At 41.2% G+C, this 21,875-nt stretch overlaps 1 protein-coding gene across 1 annotated transcript in view; it reads left to right on the plus strand.

Moving 5' to 3' along the window:
* LOC129033724 (putative uncharacterized protein SLC66A1L) overlaps nucleotides 1-16,423 on the plus strand; it is a 39,848-nt gene extending 23,425 nt beyond the window's left edge. The window contains exons 4-5 of the mRNA XM_063661416.1: nucleotides 1,648-1,800; nucleotides 16,159-16,423. Coding sequence (XP_063517486.1) covers nucleotides 1,648-1,702 — 55 coding nt within the window. The 3' untranslated portion in view covers nucleotides 1,703-1,800; nucleotides 16,159-16,423. The remainder of the gene's footprint in view (nucleotides 1-1,647; nucleotides 1,801-16,158) is intronic.
* The last annotated feature ends 5,452 nt before the right edge of the window (nucleotides 16,424-21,875 follow it).

Consider the following 21,875-nt stretch of genomic DNA (forward strand, 5'->3'; position numbering starts at 1 on the left):
ATGTTTAATGGGAGTAAAAGAGTAATTTTCTCTAATTCATTCATTTGAGTTTCCATCTGGTCAAAATAGTCTCACATGTTTGTCAATATTTTGAAATGAAGTATTGCAAAAGGTAATATGTAGAAGAATAAGTAATCCAGTCATCATCAAGGGAGTACACTGCAGATATTGAATAAAGAAGCTTCATGCAAGCAGTACTTTTTTCAGGGGAGAATATTATAGTCTGTCCCTCAGAATTGCCTTAAAAATGAGCCCAAGAGGCAGCTTCACAGTAGATTAACATTTACTAACTCCCAATCCAGTACTGGATGGCATGATTAAAAGGATACTAATTGTTTTCATTATCACACATAGATAATATTTTAAATGTTTAAATCTTAGTACTTTTGAATCTTAAGAGAAATGGATAAGGGAAAAAATTTATAGAATTAACTATAAATATTTAATATGTCTGTACATCAAATATAGGTATAAAACCAAAACATACAAAATAGATAGGAAGCACATATGGCAAAGAACAGAATGTTAGTAAGAATTTCCATAAACCAAAAGGAAAAAATGGTCCTATAGAAAAATTTACATAGGACTCAAAAATGGATAATTAAAAAAAGAAGAAATGGCAGTGGCTCATGCCTATAATCCTAGCATTTTGGGAGGCCGAGGCAGGTGGATTGCCTGAGCTCAGGAGTTCAAGACCAGCCTGGGCAACACGGTGAAACCCCATCTCTACTAAAATACAAAAAAAAAAAAAATTAGGCGGGCGTGGCGGCGTGCACCTGTGGTCCCAGCTACTTGGCAGGCTGAGGCAGGAGAATTGATTGAACCTGGGAGGTGGGGGTGGCAGTGAGCCGAGATTGTGCCACTGCACTCCAACATGGGCAACAGAGCAAGACTTTCTCTCTAAAAAAAAAAAAAAAAAAAAAAAAAAAAAAAAAAAAAAAAAAGAAAAATAACAAACATGAAAAATAACTTCTCTAGGAATTAAATAAATGGAAATAAAATAACTTTTTAGTCTATAAATTAGCAAATATAAAGAAATTATAGGAATGACAGCTGATAAGAATAGGGTTTGTCTGCACATTCATACACTGCTGAGTAGATGTTTAAAAGTCTTTCGGGAAGACATTTTGACAGTTTGTGTCAACATCCTTAGAAGTATGAATTTCACATCTAGATATCAATTCTATGGAAATTACCAGAAAGATGGAAAAATATGTATGTACTGAGGAATTTGTAAAAATGCCATCTATAAAATTGGGGACAACTCAAATGCTGAATACAGTGGAATATTCTGAAGCAATTTAAAAATGTTGATAAATAATTTTTAATGACATGCAAAAATTATTATATAATACGGGAGAAAAGGATATAACAAAATATTATGTATACTCTGTATAGTCATGTACCTTGCATAAAAGGAAAGAAATGAATCAGAATATTTTCTGAGTATTGAGATTATGGGTGATATTATTTTAGCCTTCATGTTTTCCACATCTTCCAACATTTGTACAAGAAACTTTTTTTTTTTACAATCAGAAGATATTTATGATAATGAAATACAATTTAAAACTTGGGTGATTTGTGAAGCTGTGTATTGTATAGTGAAGAGAAAATAACAACTACTGTCATCCTTGCTTCTGTTGTTAGTTCTGAAGAAGATCTACTGAAGGAACTTCATTTCTGCTGTTTGCTTTGGCCATGATTGGGAACTTCACGTACGGACTTGGTGTGGTTCTAAAGGCACCAGCTGCTAAGTGTCACAAGAGTACTTACTTTGTGCATCATCTTCCTTGGCTTATTGTAAGTTTTGGAATCTTATTCCTTAACTTTTTTGTGTCTTTTGCCATCAGAGAATAAACATGTATATATACTTAATATATCGCCCAAAAAGTGTGTGTGTATATATATATATATTCTAAGAAGTGTAAATAGCTAATGCTATAGCCATTTCATTATTGTATTTGAAATATTCATTTATGAGGAAAGTCTTCTCTTTCCCAAAGTCTCCTAGATTATTATTATTCTAGCAAAGGATCAAATTCAGGTGAAGATTTCTTGGTTTCTTTGGTTCTTCTGATAAAAAAAAAAGTGGGGCCAAGATTAGAAGCATTGAAATTAACACATCTTAGATATTAAATTTTATTAAAATTATAATAGCAGATATTAAGAAAAAACCATACCTTCTCTGAAAATCTCTACAGAGAACACTTTGAATTAATAAATGACAACTGATGCCTTACCTTTTGTTGATAAAAGTGTGTGTCATGAATTAATAGTTTATGGTAAATAAAACATGTAGAATGATTGGTTAATGAATTTAATGAAAATTGGCAATAATGTTTAAAACTACATTTATCATTTGTATGTAGGAAACAAATACAAGAGTGCTATTGGTTCTTGATATCTAAACTTACTTGTGATGATTAATACTGAGTGTCAACTTGATTGCATTGCTCCTGGGTGTGTCTGTGAGGGTGTTGCCAAAAGAGATTAACATTTGATTCAGTGGGCTGTGAAAGGCAGACCTGCCATTAATCTGGGTGGCCACCATCTAATCACCTGCCAGTGTAGCTAGAATATAACGTAGCAGGACAAGCTGCAGACAAAACCCCTCAGACACGAAGTTAAAGAAGGAAGCGGTTTATTTGGCCAGGAGCATTGGCAAGACTCCTGTCTCAAGAGCCAAGCTCTCTGAGTGAGCAATTCCTGTCCCTTTTAAGGGCTCACAACTCTAAGGGGGTCTGCTTGAGAGGGTTGTGATCGATTGAGCAAGCTGGGTGTATGTGACTGGGGGCTGCATGCACTGGTAATTAGAACACAACAGGACAGGGATTTTCACAGTGCTTTTCTATACAATGTCTGTAATCTATAGATAAGATAACTGATTAGGTCAGGGGTTGATCTTTACCAGGCCCAGGGCACGGCACTGGGCTGTCTCCTTGTGGATTTCATTTCTGCCTTTTAGTTTTTACTTCTTCTTTCTTTGGAGGCAGAAATTGGGCATAAGACAATATGAGGGGTGGTCTCCTCCCTTATTCCCCCCCACCGTGAGAATCTCACTCAATAGTGTGAGTTCTCACTTTCATTCTCACTACCCATGTCTTCTTGCAAGACAGATCAATAGTGATTCATATAGTACACTTGCGCTGAAGCATTTTGGTGAACTAAGGTAGCGATGAAGCTTTTTATCATTTGAAGAAGTACAGGTAGCAAACAAGGGAGCAGTAAGCAAGTTCCCATTACTATTATAACTCCTATTATCAGAGCTTTAAATCCTCCTAGCACTGGGAACCATTTTCCAAACATGGGCCCAGGATCAAATCCATGCCACTCTTGCACGGGCACATGTGCCAGTTTTGTCATATCTCTAACTATGTCTTCAACTACTTGCCCTTGATCACCTATGTGTAGACAGCAATTAGTAAGGTTAAATTTCCCACAGACCCCTCCTTCAGCTGCTAGCAAGTAGTCAAGAGCCAATCCATTTTGATAGATAGCATTTCTCATCTGAGTTTCTTGCTGGGCCAGAATAGTCAAGGCTCTGCCAATTTTATTAGTGATTATTTCTAAGACAGCTTGTAACTGTATGATTTGATTGATCTTGTAAATGGGGGTCCAGTATCCCCACAAGCCATCTTGTGCCCAAGTAGCAGGCCCATAATATTGTATGATTCTCTCAGGGGGGGCCATTCATAATCTTTCCAATTTCCTATAGCTATGCTTCTCTTTTCGTGGGAAGCATAGACAGGGAAGTCCAGGAGTTCGCCTGTCTTTATGGGCAGTAGGAAGAAAGATGGTTTAATAGTGCCAATAACACAACTACCTGCCCACTCGTCAGGTAATTTGGTGTAAGGTCTATGCCCACTTATCCAGTATAATCCAGTGGGGGCTGTCCAGTCCTGGTGGGACTCCAGGTGGGTCCACATGGTTTGAAACTTTGGGAATTTACTAAATGGATTCCTCTCTGTGTGATTTAAACTCCACCAAGTGACTGTTTTTGTGGTACCATTATACAGTTTCTGTTCCAGACAACTAAGTCATCCTATAGGGTGAGTGAATTCTTTTCCTTCTCTAGCTATGCAATATTGTCCAATAATTGGGGCTTTTAGGACCCAGAAATTATCAGGGTGATTCTTTTGAGCTGGAAATTCTTCAGGAACTGGGTCTGTAGGTAATAATTCTCGGGCTTCCCATGGCCATTGATCTTCCCATGGCCATTACAGTTCCTCCACATCCATACATGAAGTGACGCTGAGAGACTGGGCTACATGCTCGGCTAATTGCAAAAACAAATTTCTTGTTTTTCCTGGAATTTCTGGTACTGGCACATTTAGTTCATCATAGAAAGTTTGAAACACTGGCTCAGGAGAGCGTTTGTAAACTTCTCCTCGAACCAAGATATTTACTCGAGGATCCAGTCCAGCCCTGTCAATTCCTAAGGTCACACATGCTCCCCTTTTTTCCAGCCAGGATCAAGGGGATTGGTTATTACTAGCTCTAAGGGGTTACATTGTCCCTTAGTACAGGAAGGGCCATTTTTTCCTTTCTGAAAGTGGACTGGATCCTTTTCATTTTTTATCCAAGTGGCCCAAATGACACAAGACCAGTATCCACATTCATTTCCACACAGTCCTAATTCATAACAAATGTACTTATTTTCGGTCATATAGCCTTTTTCCCAACTAAAAGAGCCACATCCCCTTCCTAACTTATTGCTATTAATGACAGCACAGGCATCAAATTTCAAGATTATGCGTTTGGGTACCCCTTTTTCTTCTGTTCTGGCTCAATACTTTACTTGTATCATTTATGAGTCCCCACCTGTCTTCAGTCCTTAATCTTATTTCAAAAACTGTGGACATGGGAGGCTCAGAGGGGTCATAACACACAACTGGTCAGTCGTTTCCTGGGCTACATACCTTGTACTGTGTGTCATTATATAAACATCTTCCTTTTAAAGTTCCTAGGCATTCATAGTAACTATAGAACAGAAAGATTGTTTTAACTTGTTGCCCTACCTCGACCTGATGTATACACTGAGAGCAGTCCTCCATGCGGGGAAAATCAGTGGAAGTTTTTACTATACAAGTCCAAATTATAAGGAAAATGAGTCCCATGATGATTCTCCTCATGCTTCGGCCGTGCGTAGACCAGTCAGCTTCTGGTTGTGACTGAAGCAGGGCTTGTCGTCCTCCTCAGAGTCGCTTTGCAGGGGTTGTCTGGGTCGGTTTTGCCTCCCACGTTTCAGCGGCTGCAGGTTTCACATAGCTGTGGTGCATCCAGGCTGGGATTCATTCTACCTTTACAGTCGTGGGGATGGTCAGGATGACAGTCTGAGGTCCTTTCCACCGTGGCTGCAAAGGGGCTACGTTCCAGTCCTTGATCCACATGGGATCACCTGGAGAGAAAGGGTGAACTGGGGAGAATAAGTTGATGGGACACCTCTCATTTACCCATTGAGATTGTTTGTGTAATTTTTCCTAAAGCCTGCAGCTGTCGCTGTAATTCAATTTCACCTAACTCTCGGGGAATGCCTGGAAGCTCCCGTAGTATAGGAGGCCTATGATACAGTATTTCATAAGGGGAGTATCCTGTTTTCTTAGAAGGAGTGCATCTAATTTTAAACAATACCATAGGAAGGACCTGTATCCACTTTAATCCTGTTTCCTGACATACTTTCCCTAAACTATTTTTGATAGTCCGATTCATTTGCTCCACCTTTCCAGAACTCTGAGGTCGGTAGGTGGCATGTAGCTTCCAAGTGATTCCTAATGCCTTTGCTGTCTTCTGTACCAAGTCAGCCACAAACGCCAGCCCGTTATCTGAGCCGATTTGTAAGGGCAGTCCAAACCTAGGAATGAGATCTCGGAGAAGCACACGGGTTACCTCGTAGGCCTTTTCAGTTCGTGTTGGATAAGCCTCCACCCACCTAGAGTAAGTACATACAAGAACCAGCAAATACTTGCTACCTCCACATTTCGGCATTTCTGTGAAATCCACCTGAAGATCCTCCAAAGGAGCCGCTCCATAAGCTTGTATGCTGGGCAGAACAGTGGGGCCTTGCCTTGCATTGTGCTGTTGGCAAGTAACACACTGTTGTGCTACTGCTTTGGCAAGGGCTGGCAAGTGTGAGATGTAGAAGTACCAGCCTAACAATTTTTCAAGTGACTCTTGTCCTAGATGAGTGGTTTCGTGCATGGCCAATACGATTGTGGCTCCCAGCAACTGTGGCACAGCTACCCTCCCATCTGGCAGTCTGATCCAACCTCCTTTTATTACTCGCCCCCCTTCAGCATGGATGAAGTCTTTTTCTTCCTTAGAATAGGTAGGTACCAGGTCAGGTGTTTGAGGGAGTAAGTGGGCTGCTACCGATGCCTGGTAAGGGGTAGATGCTGCTTTTCAAGCTTCTGAATCAGCTCAAGAGTTTCCTAAGGCCATTGAGGTGGAGGCTCACTGGTGTCCCCTGCAGTGCATGACTGCCACCTTCTGAGGTTTCCACACTGCCTCTAATAATTGTAGAATTTCTTGTGATATTTTATGTCCTTTCTCCCAGAGTTTAACAGGCCCTTTTCCTTATATAATGCTCCATGCACTTGGAGGGTTAGAAAGGCATATTGAGAGTCAGTGTAGATGTTTACAGTCTTACCTTCACTGAGTTCTAGAGCCTGAGTTAAAGCAATGAGCTCAGCCTTCTGGGCTGAAGTGCCCTGTGGCAACGGTTTGGCTTCAATGACAGCATCCAAAATTACCACTGCATATCCTGCATATCTTTCTCCTTGTGGGTTAATGAAGCTGCTCCCATCCATGTATAACTCCCAGTCTATTGATGCCCATGGCTGGTCCAGAGGGTCAGGTCTGCTAGAATAGACTGAGTCCAACACCTCTACACAGTTATGCTCGACTGGGCTCTCTGATACTGGGAGCAGGGTGGTGGGATTTAGGGTGTTACAGACTTCAATAGTTATGTGGAGATTTTCACATAGCAAGCTTTGGTACTTGGTTAATCTAGCATTTGTTAGCCAGTGATGTCCTTTGATATTCATCAAAGTTACCACAGCATGGGGGCCTTTATATTCAGGTTTTGCCCAAGGGTTAGTTTATCTGCTTCTTGTGCTAACAGGGCTATTGCTGCCAGGGCCCTTAGACATGGTGGCCAGCCTTTGGAAACCCCATCTAGTTGTTTTGAGAGGTAGGCCACTGGCCTTGGCCAGGGCCCCACAGTCTGGGTTAAAACTCCAACTGCCATTTTTTCTCTTTCTGACACATAGAGTGTAAAGGGCTTTGTCACATCTGGTAGTCCTAGGGCTGGGGCCAACATAAGTTTTTCCTTTAACTTACAAAAGGCTTGCTGTTATAGAGGCCCCCATTCAAAAGGCTCCTGGTTGCCCCCCTTTGTAACCCCGTACAAAGGTTTGGCTAGTACTGCAAAGTTTGGAATCCATAATCTGCAAAACCCCACAGCTCCTAGGAATTCACTTACTTGCCTTCTGGTTCTAGGTTGCTCTATTCGTCACTCCAGTAGGCTGCAGACGACCTGCTTTCTTTCTGACCCCAGGCTGCACTCCCCTTTCCGAACAGTGAATCCCAGGTAGCGTACCTGCTGTCTGCAGATGTGAGCTTTCTTCTTGGACACCTTATACCCACAGTCCTCCAGGTGCCGAAGCAGGGCATCCATCCTTTTTGCACACCAGACTGCTGTGGAGTGTCCCAGCAGAAGTTCATCCACGTACAGGAGCAAGACGCAGCCTAGGTGTTTAGCAGGAAACTTTTGCAGGTCTCGAGCCAGGGCCTCCCCGAAGATAGTAGGGGAGTTCTTGAACCCTTGGGGAAGCCGGGTCCAAGTGTACTGAGTAGTGACACCTGACTCTGTATCTTCCCACTGAAAGGCAAACAGCTTCTGGCTCTCAGGAGCTAGTCTGATGCTAAAGAAGACATCTTTTAAGTCCAGACAGGTAAGCCAGCCGTCCTCAGCCAGCAGCAGCCCTGACAATGTGTAAGGGTTAGGAACTGTTGGGTGGAGAGTCACTGTAGCTTGGTTGACCAGGCACAAGTCCTGTACTGGGTGGTAGTCCTTTGTCCCTGGCTTATGGACAGGCAGGAGGGGGGTGTTCCACGGAGCCTGACAAGGAACTATAATTCCATAGGCTTTCAAGCGCCTGAGATGAACCTGGATTCCTTCGAGAGCTTCTCTGGGAACTGGATACTGCTTTTGTCTAATTGGTTGGGCCCCAGGCTTAACTTCCATGAGTACAGGGGCTTGGTTGACCGCCAGTCCCGGAGGATTATCCTCTGCCCGTACTCAGGGCCATCACTTAGCTAGAGCTGGTTTTATCTCTTGGCCTGGCTTGGTTAGAAAAACTCTCCATTCTTCTTCCTGGGGGACCGTAAGGGCCATGATAACTCCTGTTCCTGGTAACTTTAGCTGTAAAGAGCCCTGTTTTGTAAAAGAGATGGTGGCTCTCAGCTTGCTAAGCAAGTCTTTTTCTCAGCAAGGGCAAGGGATAGTCAGGCATGTACAAGAACTGGTGAACTATCTCAAGTCCCCCCACCGAGCAGGTCTGTGGTAGACAGAAAGCCTGCTTAGTGGAAACTCCTGTTGCTCTGATTATATCAATGGTTTTCTTGGATAAGGGGGCGACCAAGGTGGTCACTACTGAATGTTCAGCACCAGTATCAACCAAAAACTTAATGTTCTTGTCCCCAATTATAATCCTGACCATGGGCTCCTTAGAGGCACTTGAGCCCGGTCCCCTTCAGTCCAATAGCCCTTCAGCCAGATTGAACGAAGCTCCCTTGTCTTTGTCTGAGGTCTTTTGTTCCGAATCACCTTGCTTTTCCTTCAATCGGGGACACTTATCTTTCCAATGTCCTATTTCCTTACAATAGGCGCATTGGTTATGTTGCAAGCGTGGGCAATTAGACTGGGTATTCTTCCCGGAACCCCCCTTTCCCTCTCCTTCTGGGGGAATTCCCCTAATGGCTGCGGCCAGTAAGTTGGCATTTTGCCTAGCCTGGCGTTCGCCTTCCTTATGGCTTTCTCTGCGGCTTGTTGCATCTCTATTCATAAACACTTGATCGGCTATTTCCAGTAACTGTCAGGTATTCATACCCGCAAACCCAGCCTGTTTCTGCAATTTTCTCCTGATATCTTCTGCGCTTTGATTAACTAAGGCCATGTTAATCATGCGCTGATTTTCAGGGCTATCTGGATCAAAAGGAGTGTACATACGGTAAGCCTCACACAGACTTTCACAGAATTGCACTGGACGCTCTTCTTTTCCTTGGATGACCTCAGAGGCCTTATTTACATTTGTAGCCTTTTGAGCCCCTTTCTTTAGACCTTCTATTAATGCCTCATGGTACCGTCTTAGCCTCTCCATGTCTGGTCCCTCATTCGGGTCCCACTGGGGGTCTGTTCCTGGCAGCTGAATTCTTATATATTCTTGGGGGTTTTGGTAATCAGCTGGGATGTGCTCCTATAGCCACTTAGTTGCCACCTGGAGCACCCTTTGCCTTTCATCTGTATTAAAGAGGTACATGAATAGCTGGTGGCAATCAGCCCAAGTAGGATTATGAGTCTGTATAATAGTTTGGAGCAAGTCAATGAAAGCTTGAGGCTTTTCAGTGTAAGATGGAGTATTATTTTTCCAATTGAGGAGGTCAGCAGAGGTGAAAGGTTGATACACAAAGGCACGCCTTTCCGTCGTGTGTCCGTCCTCATCTACCCCAGTATATCACTGCTCTCTCAAGGGCATCTGGATTCCAGTCTTGGGCCATAAGTGAGCTGCCAACGGAGGAGTTTCTCCTGTTGCTTCACTTTCTCTTTTCCCTACTCTGGGTGGTCTAGGGGTGTGGTTATCTGGTGGAGGTATAGGTGCTGTGGGCTCAGGGGTGGGGAGCCCTTCCTCTCGATAAGGAGAGGGTACTGCTGGTACCAATTCCTGCCATGATTCTTCTGGTGTTGGGTCGGACAGAACTTTTGGTGCTGACTTCCCTCGGCGGGTGGAGCGAGAACCTTCCTTAACTAACTGTCCCTTTGCTACTAGTACTGCTGCTGCCTATCCTTTTAACCACTGTGGGGGGTCCAAAACTAGCTGTAACCAAGTGTCTATGTATGGGAACTGGTCTGGGTACCCTGGCTTACAGGATACCTTGTGCCATACCTTCGAGTTAAGGGAACTGTCCGTGCTTCCTTCTGATGGCCAACCCACCTCTAATGCTGGCCAGTCTATGTCACACAAAGTTCTAAGTTTTCCTGGTGTCATGGTGACTCCATAGTCTCCCTTAAATCCCTTTTTGAAATTTTTCAACATAGCTCCTAGTGGGATGGGCTTACTTTGTGCCTGACCCATGTTTCCTCGAGACAAAACACCATGCTCACACCACATGCACACCACAAAACAAAGAATGGGTAAAAAGGACACACACACACACACTTTTACAGTTTACACCAAACCAGAATCAAAACCAAAATCAGAGTATCAAGAAATCCAAGCCAGGTCAAAACCAAAACCAAAGTATCAAGCAGTCCAAGTCAAGTCAAAAACAAAAACCAAAGTGCCAGTACAGGCATGCCGTGGGTGATCAGGCAATGCTTCCACTCAAATGGAGCGGGCAAGTTCCAAAGACTAGTCTTACCAAGTTTCAGATGTCTGGACTCCAAGTGCCGGTTCCTTCCTGGTATTCAGTCACTGCATTGATCCTCCATGTGGGCCTGCCATGCACTGCTCTGGCGAGGCGTTCCACTGGGGCAATTGCCTACCCGGGAGCGTTCTCAGGATCCATCTCGCGCAAGCTGGCTGGAGTCCCCCACAGGGATGCTCCACAGGGCAGGCCTAAGCCACCTAAGGGGCTGCCTCGACCATCCATTAATCACCTCACTTCTCGGTCAGAGAATCAAGAAATGTAGCAGGACAAGCCACAGACAAAACCCCTCAGACACCCAGTTAAAGAAGGAAGCGGTTTATTCGGCTGGGAGCATCGGCAAGACTTCTGTCTCAAGAGCTGAGCTCTCCAGGTGAGCAATTCCTGTCCCTTTTAACAGCTCACAACTCTAAGAGGGTCCACTTGAGAGGGTCGTGATCGATTGAGCAAGCAGGGGGTACGTGACTGGGGGCTGCATGCACCGGTAGTTAGATCAGAACAGAACAGGACAGGGATTTTCACAGTGCTTTACTATACAATGTCTGTAATCTATAGATAGCATAACTGATTAGGTCAGGGGTCGATCGTTAACTACCAGGCCCAGGGTGTGGTGCTGGGCTGTCTGCTTGTGGATTTCATTTGTGCCTTTTAGTTTTTACTTCTTTCTTTGGAGGCAGAAATTGGGCATAAGACAATATGAGGGGTGGTCTCCTCCCTTAATAAAGCAGGGAGAAAAATGTGAAAAGGAGAGACTGACCTAGCCTCCCAGCCTACATCCTTCTCCTGTGCTGGATGCTTCCTGCCCTTGAACACTGGACTCCAAGTTCTTCAGTTCTGGAACTCGGACTGTCTTCCTTGCTCCTCAGCTTGCAGACAGCCCATTGGGGTACCTTGTGATCACATGAGTTAATACTTAGTAAACTCCCCTTTATAGATATATATTTTATATATGTAACATATAATATTATTTTTTATATTTTTCATATAAATGTATGAAATATAAATAAAAATATATTTCATATATCCTATATTTTTCATGTATTATATATATATTCTATTAGTTCTGTCCCTCTAGAGAACCCTGACTAATATATTACTAAAATTTATCATAGTTACACAGTTAAATAGAAATATCTCTGTGTTCTTTTGCTCATTGGTACTTCGAGTTTCAAGAAACATAGGGGTATATATTTACGATAGGCTTGATAAAATTGGCATAAGCTGTCAGTCTGATTGCAAAGTGAGGAATCCAAGGTTTAATTTATGGATTGTCAAAATGTCAAACAATCACTGAAGAATTCTTGGCATGAATTTTACTTTTATTTTTTGGACTCAGCCATTAAAGAAAATGAAAATGGTCCCTTGCACTTTAGCAGCTCTTTATGATTTTCAGTACTTTGTGACAGATCACTGATGAGTTCACCAAAGATGTTTCTGAGAAGCAGAAAAATAAGAGCCTCATTTAAAATAGAATACTTTGAGGCAGATAGTTAGGAATACCCTGAGTGAGCAACAAGGTCTGGATGATTCCTGAGCACCTGTGCTCAGCAGGGAGTCCCAGAAGAGAACAAAGGGGAAATCTTGAGTCATCTCTCCTTCTTCAACCTTCTAGTAAGATGGAAATCAGGGGAAGGTGAGCATGAATGGAAGAAAGGGGCTTCTTGCCATTGAGAGACTAGCAGAGAAAAATTGTGGTTAGGTGATAGTGTTGTTTCCATTTCTTTCAAAGCCCAACTTCACCACCATGCAATATATTCATGTAACACAATTACCCCTTAAATTTATACAAATAATAATAATAATGAAACAAATTGGCAGAGTAGGGTAGATTTATGATCTTTTCACTGAACAACCCAAAATTCTGTTTTTATTTTAACTTGATCATATGAATGCTTAATCTTCTGCTCCAGATATGGAGCACATGGGAGGGCATTGTCCTCTGACTGACCTTTCCCAAAATTGAATCCTGTCTAAAAGCTGTAACCTAAAACCCAGAATCATTGGCCTTAAAGAAGTTTTCCCAAGAGAATTAGACCATTCCTTTTTCATTTCTAAATGTATGTGCCTCATGCATGCATTCAGGAAGTGTGGTATCCTTGGCCTCAAGCCTCCCTGAATTTTAGGATACGTGTATAAGCAATAATCTCTCTGTTCCAACTTGATTGGAGCCTGAATCCAATCTCTCCTGAAATTAGTTTCAAATCCAAATTCAATTAAAAACAGATGTTTCCAAGTAGACTGAAAAAAGTCTATAAAGAAAAGACAGACTCACTGCCTTGAGAATTGGTTGAATTCTCTAGGTATTTATAATCATAAGGAAGAGAGAAATCAGAGTTGTTACGGAGAATTAGCTCTTCCTCTCACACTGAGCTATCCAAGTGCTCGGAAACAGTGTCTTTTAAGGAGGTGTGTTATTTACTAGGCTAGACTTTTCTACCCGAGCCACTTTCTGATTTATTCCACGTCAGGACAAAGTTGAATCTTGGGTTAGGCACTTAATAATTCTTATTGCTGAGAATTAATTTCTACATACAGCAGAAGGGACACATAAAAAAGAACTTATTTTCTAGAAGTACTGGCATATCAGGGATTCTTGCACAGAAAGTTTCATTTGGCACATTTTTAAAAACTCCTTCTAAAGTTAGCCTAATGGCAATTCAGAAAACATTAGTGAGTTTTGGAAGGTTTTTTTTCCCTCCATTGAAATCCAAACCCCATTAAGGAATGCATGGTGGGAAGAGGGAGAAGAAAGCTTACTTGTAGACAAATAATACCCATGAACTTAAATGCATTAAAATGGATTCATAAGTTTTTCAAAGATGAGAAACATGTGTCCAATTATTGTGAGATTCACCACTCCTTACAAGTTCAGAGCAGACAGTCCTCATCTCCTTGTCTTAAAGTGCATAGGTCTATTTTCAGAATAATTTTTAGCATTAAGTCTGGGCCACCATTTGATTTTTAATCTCCTCTTTTATCCCTGGAATCTTGCATTCCTGGTGTACTTCATCTTTTTTGTGTGTAATAATATCCTTCAGAAATCTTTGATGCATCAGTGAATGAAAAGAAAAAAAATGAGATGTAAGTGCTTGCTCTATTTGTCATTTTTAATACGTTTTGAACTACTTGATTTATGATTAAGCATTTCTTGGGAGAGGAGAATGTTTAAGGTGGTATTTTGAGCTCCATTTAAAGCAATTTAGTTGTCATCAGGCCTCCTTACCCCATAACCTTTGTAAGACCTTGCTTCATAACTTGGACCCAAACAATTGGCTTGTGTTTCAAGTAGACAAAGCCTTATGGAAATGATACTTGTTAAGTGTTTTTATTGGACATCTGGGTAAGAGTTAGCCTTTGTCAGACCAGTCACAAACTACAGCTAGCCTGACTCCAACACTCTTGGTGACAATTTCTGTTCTTAGCAACCTCTTTCTAAAATTTATTTTAAATCAAGAATGAATGATATTATTTGTATTCATCTTCTCCTGCTTTCTGCTTTGGTTCCTGATTCAGTGGCTAACGTTAAAAATATTCACTCAATTTTCCCCTCATCTTTAGGTCAGATCTCTTCCCTTCATCCTATGGGATCCTACCCTAGCATCAGGTGGAATCTCTGTAGCCTATGTTTTGTTCATGTTATGACAGGATGTTGTGGCTCTGCTAAGAAGTGGCAGAGGGATTTCAGGTCCTGGAAGTACTAAGTTGAGCTCAGCCAGCTTGAAAGATAACCAGGATTGTCTTCACTCTCACTGCCTCCTCTCAATGAATCATCTAAATCCAAACTAATATTAGATGACAGTAGCATAGAACCTCCTCAACATCTATGTGATCAGATGAGAGACAGGAGAGGTTAGTACAATTTCACTCTCTTTCCTTTCTTTCTTTCCTTCCTTCCTTCCTCTTTCTTTCTTTCTTTCTTTCTTTCTTTCTTTTTCTTTCTTTCTCTATTTCTTTCTTTCTCTCTTTCTTTTTGTCTTGCTTTGTTGCCCAGGCTGGAGTGTAATGCTGCGATCTTCATTCACTGCAACCTCTGCCTCCCCAGTTCAAGTGATTAAGTGATTCTTCTGCCTCAGCCTCCCGAGTAGCTGGGATTACAGGCGCCTGCCACCATGCCCAGCTAGTTTTTGTATTTTAGTAGAGATGGAGTTTCACCATGTTGGTCAGGCTGGTCTCAAACTTTTGACTTCAGGTGATCCACCCACCTCAGCCTCCCAAAGTGCTGGGATTACAGGCAAAAGCCACCATACCCGGCCCAATTCCACTCCGTTTCTTAATAGCAAAATTTACCTTATATTTTAAATAAATGAAAGCAGTGAAGGCAGTATCCCTTGGGTGATTGTCAGATAGAAAAGACTGAGGAGCTCCATGCAGTATTTTTCATTGCTTGTATGGAATGTTATACCTGGAGAACACTGCACAGCCAGAAAATTAATTCTAGAAATTCCTGGGCCAAAGGCAGAGTATCTCAAATTTGGAGACAAGGCCAGGGAGTGGCTTGGCTCAATATGAAGCAAAAGCAAGAAAAATAAACAAAAGGGAGAGGGAAGATGCTCAGAGTATTCAGAAGTTGAATTTTCTTCTAGTTTAAAGTGAAAAAAAAAAGTCTGTTTCCCCAAAGACAATGGATTCACAAGTGATCCAGGGAGCTGACGAGAGTAACACTTCATCCAAGCACGTGATACCCTCCTTGTTATTTTTCTCCTAAAAGTTCTGGGGCTTTTTGATAATTGTGAGAATTTTTAAGGTGTGCAACCTATGGAGGTGTTGATTGAACTCCTTTCAGTGAGGATGCACACCAGAGATCTTATTAAATAAAGTTTTCATACTCACAAGCCCTTAACTTTGCCTAGATGTGACTTCAGAAAATTGAGATGCAAATGTCATCCCAGTCTATAGTGATAACACTGTTTTAAAAAAGTTTTTTAGTTGACAAAGCAGTTTTACAGATAACACCTGAGACTTGCGGTTTTTTAGAGGAAAGCCACTTGGTGAATTCAAAGAGAGCACAGCCTGGTCTGTGCTTCACCAAGTCCCTGTACTAGTAGCAACTGGAGAGCAACAAATAGAGCCAAAGAATTCTGCTAGAACCAGCTTTGGCCTTTTTGCACCTCAATTTGCTAGTCAATAATGGAAATAACTGAATTAGATCTTTTTTTAAATAGTCTTTCTGGCTTCAGAATTCTTTGTCTATTCTCTATATTCAACTCAAGAGGCTTTTTTTTTTAATTTTTTTGTTTTAATTCCTTTGGTGTAGGACTTAAAGGAAAATAAGCAAGCCAGGGAACATGCGAGGAAGGCAAAGATAAGGAACAGGAAACAACACTGAAAAAGAACTTGGAGAAGAACAAAAGGAAATAAGCTTATAGATAAGTAATGGGGTGAGAGAACTATGAGAATTGGATCAATTTCCTGTATCTCAGATTTAATATAAGGGGGAAAGACCTGATGATTTGCAATGTAATTCTGTAAATCATGTCAGAATTAATAAGCCCTTTAATTTTTTTCCTTAAGAAGAACACACTAGGTGACTGCTCAGTTCATTCCATACTACAGGCAGAGGACACGACGACCCAATTTGGTGGTGGTGCTGGAAGGAGAGCCATTACCTGCTAATGAGGATGAATCCTAAAACCTGCACTGCAGCCTCTGTCCATGGTGTGTTGAGGAACTTGCTGTGTTGATGCTTTTCTTGGTGAAGGGATGAGTTCTTGCCTTTTCTCCCTGCAACACATTCATTCTATAACATGCTGCCCCAACCACAGGCATCGGTGACAGAATAAAGAACATATTTATCATTAAGGTTTTCTGCAACTGAAAAATTGTAGTTGATCTAAAAATCTGTAGAAATTACTATCTCTGTTTCTAACTTTATTCAATAGTGGTTCTTTTTTTTTTTTTAAATGTACAAAAAATCACCCAGATGTGTTTTGTATGACACCTTGTTCTCTTAAAGCAGACTCTGGTTGAATGTTGTTGCACATAATTTGTGTTGTAGGTAATTATAAAATGTCTTGTTTCCTATTGATATAAATAAAACATATTGATAAACTGTGGATTCAACTCATTCTGGAAAAGATTGCAAGCATTTTTAAAGTGCAGGTGGCTGATGCAGAGTAAGTCCTTTGCAAATGCTGGATGAAACGCTGCAGAGTGGACTTCAACCTGTGCAGGTAGGCATGGCTGGGAGGAGACCCCAGTGCAGACATTCCTCCTCAGGCCAGCGAGGTGAGGGAGCTGTGATATAACTGTAACCACTTATCCAGAAGTATGTCTCTGTTATGACTGTGTTTCACAGGCAGTTGCCCTGAACTCCTTGTTTGGAAAGAAACTGTATTAATCCTCAAGTCTGTCAGATGCTGCCCAGAGCTTAGCAAGTCGTAAAGGCAGCTCTTGTGTCTTCTTTGCTTATGAAAATCACACCTTGATACAATCCTTCATTGGCATGGCAGCTTTTTCAGTAGTGTTCCTATTAGCTTATGCAAGAGGGATGGGTAGTTGGATGATTAACTGAAAAGTTAAATAAACTGAAGAGTCATTTTTAAAAATCCTAATACATAATATATACTATAAACATTTATTTTAAATTAAAATAATAAATTGTGTATTCATCTAAGAATAATTTGATGTGGAAGGCAAAGTCTTTTCTTGGAGTCTAGGTCTGATATTGGAGTTGTCTTTCATAAACCACATTTACAATACATCATTTACAATTTTTGGTTTTTGATTTCTTTAAAGTTACAGTTTTGTTAGAGTAGAGTAGGAACTTAAAGACACTCGTAATCTGAGAACAGAGGCCTCTAGATTATAATTATTATTTTCTCCTGACTTTACAGTTGTTTCACTGACGGATAATTCAAGAATACTTTTAGGAGCTCCCTTTTGTCAAGGCTTTTCAAAGGAAACATCTTAATTTTTCATAAACAGTCTGTCCCTTTACACTCATATTTCATTGCATCACACAATTTTTAGTTAAATTATTTAAATATATTAAGTCCAACAGGGCATACACAGGGTTGAGATCAAGCACAACTGATCCTTGGTAAACTTACAACTCAATTGGCCAGAGTAGAAGCACACAAGCTCCAGAAAGCCTGCTCTCTGCTGGCCCTTGGGGTACTAGGGGCAAGCAGAAGGGAGAACTGCAGAGGGCATGAGGGAGACAATTCATCTGCAGAATTTGTAAGTGGGGACCTGTTAAGCAGCTTCTACTCTAATAAATTCTTACTATGTATTGTGCAATGTGCTAGTCCCTAATGGGGGAACAAAGACAGAAGTACAGTTGCTGCCAAGTATTGCGTGCAGTAGAGGCTGTTGGCACAGAGGAGGAGAAATCCCTTCTGGCTGAAATGAGCAACCAGAAGCAAGCTGTTTTGGACTGAATTGTGTCCCTCCAAAAGTTCATGTATTGAAGTTCTAACCCCTAGTACCTCACATTGTAACCACAGCTGGAGGCAGCTTTTTTAGAGAGGTAGTTCAATTAAAATGAAGTTATTTGCGGGGGGGGCCCTCATTCAATATGACCGGTCTTCTTATAAGAAGATAAAATTTGGACACAGACATCGACAAAAGGAGGACCAAGTGAAAACACAGAGAGAAAATGGCCATCTGCAAGGCAAGGAGAGAAGCCTGAAACATAGCCTCCCTCGCAGCCCTTAGAAGGAACCAAACTTGCCTGCCGACACCTTGATCTTGGGCTTCCAGCTTCCAGAACTATGAAAAATTAATTTCTATTGTTTAAGCCACCCAGTCTATCGTACTTTGTTGCAGCATCCCTAACAAAAGACTACAGAAGCCTTCAAGGAGTGGGGAGTATTTGAGGTGGGATTTAAAGGATGGGTAATTTATCAGTAGCCCAAGATGAGAGGAAGGAAATTAGAGGCAGATGGAAGAGTCAGAACAAAGTCTGAGAAGTGGGTCAGTATTTGAAATATAAAAAACAGACCGTTTGGCTGGAGGAGAGAGCCAATGTAGGAAAGGAATGGAAGAATAGGCTAGAAGAGGTAGGTCAGATCTGCATGTCCTTGAGGGCCATCTGTGGGCAGTGAGGAGTCACTGAAGGCTTTGGAGCAGTGATACAATCAAAGCAGCATTTTGGAGACATTGTCTCATATAGAGCTGTCAGGGAAGGCTGTCTGCTACGTGCTGGAGTCCTTTATGGCTGTCCTTTATGGTAATGTGACTGTCTGGCTCCCTGGCATGGCTGACGATACTGCAAGGTGATGGGTGGGAGAGGGTCAGGACTCACTGCGGCAGAACCATAAGAAAGCATGACAGCCTTACTAAACTTCCAAACTTCCATCCTACCCTCCCCTTGAAAGAGAGGCTTGACAGACTTCTTAACATTATTTGCTTCTTAGTCGAGCAGAGAGTGGACAATGTGAGTAGCAGAATTCAGGAAGTATGCTTGGCTCTGGGCTTCTTTCAAAAGTCCCAGCCAAATCCATGAGTGAAGACCTAGGCTTCAGTTCACCTGTGGGTTGATGTGACGTTTCTCACATTGAGGTGTTAAAGTTGAAACAGTGTATTATCTTGCATGCAATGTAGAAAATAAAGTTCCATTTCTTGCACATCTAAGTTTATGGACAATATTCCCACCTGCTACATTTTTATAAGGAATTTAGAATTTCAGCTTAATTGGGGTTATTTGGGGGTAGTTCTGGGCAGGGACTTGTTTTGGCAAACAGATTTTGTGTCTTTTATTCAAGCGGTTTTTTTTGTTGTTGTTTAGAGCTCAAGGAAATCAAGAAGAAGAGAAGATCCTCTTTAAATTAGAGTTGAAAGCAGAAGGCTCTCCTAGAGGGCCCGTGAAATTATTGATACTTAATAAATATTTTTGAATGAAAACAGTAATGGCCATTTCCACAGTTTTTGATAATGCTTGCAGCCAGTTGCATTAGAAGAGGTTTCTCAGACATCCATTGTCACTAACTATTCTACAGCCTTGTGACGTTTTTTAAATGACTGCCCAGAAAAGGCCCTACCAGGAGAAATTATGATTCAGCAGGTCTGGGATAAGACCTGGCTATATCTACTTACAAAAAAATTCTACTGATGACTTTGACATATACTTAGGGCTGAGAAATCACTGACGACATGCAATGTTTCAGACTTTTATAACAGTTCTGAGAGCAAGATTATATTTGATACCAAATAATTTTATATTTTAATCCTTATGATTCTAATTTTAAATGCTTTTTTGGCTTATCTTGGTAAAAGTCTTTGCCAATCCAGGATTCAAACTAGTGACTTCCAAACGACCACTTCTGCTTTCGGCTGTAAATTAAAGCCTTCTCTTCCTTTTGATTCCTTCAACCTCTGAACAACAAACAAACAAACAACCTGAATAAAAGATATAAAATCTCTTTGCCAAAACAAGTCCCTGCCCAGAACCACCCCAACTAGCCCCAATTAAGCCAAAATTCTAAACTCTTTATAAAAATGTAGTAGGTGAGAATATTGTCCATACACTTATGTGTGGAAGAAATGGACATTTATTTTTCTATAAGTCAAATTCTATTTCAAGCTCCCATTCCAGTAGATGATAAAATCTTAGTTTTAGTCAATAATGAGTATTTTCTACCTATCTCCTAGGGATTGCTGTAAGTTATTGGGAATTTAAATCATAGTAAGTCAAGGAGGTGGGGGTGCGCAGGAGGGTGTCCATCTCATCTGGATTATCATTTTTCCTGCTGGCATCCACTGAAATGTCCTCATTCCCATTTGGTCCTTATTGCTATGTCATACCTCACACCCCAGTGCAAGTCTTTGGGTCTCCACTAATTTCCACACATTTCCAAGACACAAGAGACTGAGCCTGCTCCTCCCACCCTGTCCTGTGCAGGGCTAAACTATGTGGTCACCTCTGGCAAATTTATGTTGATACAAGAGGCAGTAACCTCTACCCTGAGATCTTGCTACTCCCCAGGCTTTTCCCAGGAAAGAGAGATGGGTTTCCTCTTTTATCAGGTCTCCAAGGCTCTGTGTGTTTGCAATTGCAGGCTCCCTCTGTTAAGGCCCCCAGTATCTACTCACTCCTTGCTGCTCCTTCCTCTGCTATGGGGAGTATTTCCTAATCTCTGGGGCAGCAAGCCTTGCACTTACACAACCAAGCATCCTCACAGATTTTTCGTATTGTTTATGCACAAGTGTCTTTTCAGTTTTCCTTCAAAGGTTAGACTTTTGAAAAATCAGAGAACATGCTTTGATTTTCTCTTTTAGGCACAATCACTTGTTCCTGGACGCAGTAAGGCACTCAGCTGAAAGCATGTGGGTAACGCTAAGGAGTAATGGGAATAGAAAGTTAAACCTTCTCTGAAATGCATTTGATTTAGCCTTGGCTGAAATTGTGACCAAAGCTAGAGGATCACAAACTTCAGCACTCAGTTTCATGGCTAATTTTGAAGAATGGGAGACTATTGGCATAGGAATTGGTGAATATGAAGCACTGAGTCAGCCAGAAATTCTTAATGTATAATAGTGAAATACAAGAAGATTATTTTAAACACACTAAGAATATAAACAGCAAGATTAGGATGAAGGTCTCTTTTCTTCATGTTTATATTTCTTCTGTTTCTTATCATAAAATTATTTCCTAACTGGTTTGCAGTAATTTCCTTGGAGAAGTACTGACTTTAAACTTTTATTGTTATCTTGTATGGACTATAAGTTTAATCTTAGAGACATGCTTGCTTGGAATGGGAAATTGCATTTACTCACTGTAAGTTTGTGAAAGGAAATTGAATTTGATAGAATGTTTATTGCTGGAAATCAAGTCACTAACCTAAACGTATAATGTACACACCAGCTCTGTGTGCTCTCTAACTTCATTCTGTTATTTTACTCTTATATAAAGGTCTTGACTTCATTTAGTTAAAAAGCATCCAGCCCATCATTTAGCTTTTTCCTTGTAATCATGTTGGAAAAACTCTGAGATTTAACTGAAATAGTTTTAAAGAACAATATAAATTTAAGTTTTTCTGCACTAGTGAAAAAAAGGAAATACCAAGGACAGGGGGAAAACATTGATTAATACTTCACACTGTTATTCTGCCACAAAAGCTTAAATATCTTTCTAACATGTCTTAGTGGCAAAAACACAACTTCAGAATTGTGCCATTAATGGGGACATGAAAAAGCCACAGAAAAGCTGAGGAATTAGGACATGGACATAGTCAGTTTCTCAGGTTTAAGGTGCAGAGTTCTGTCTTGGTACTTGGGGTGATACTACTATA

The sequence above is a fragment of the Pongo pygmaeus genome, chromosome 2 (assembly GCF_028885625.2).
Source record: "Pongo pygmaeus isolate AG05252 chromosome 2, NHGRI_mPonPyg2-v2.0_pri, whole genome shotgun sequence".
NCBI classification, from domain to species: Eukaryota; Metazoa; Chordata; class Mammalia; order Primates; family Hominidae; genus Pongo; species Pongo pygmaeus.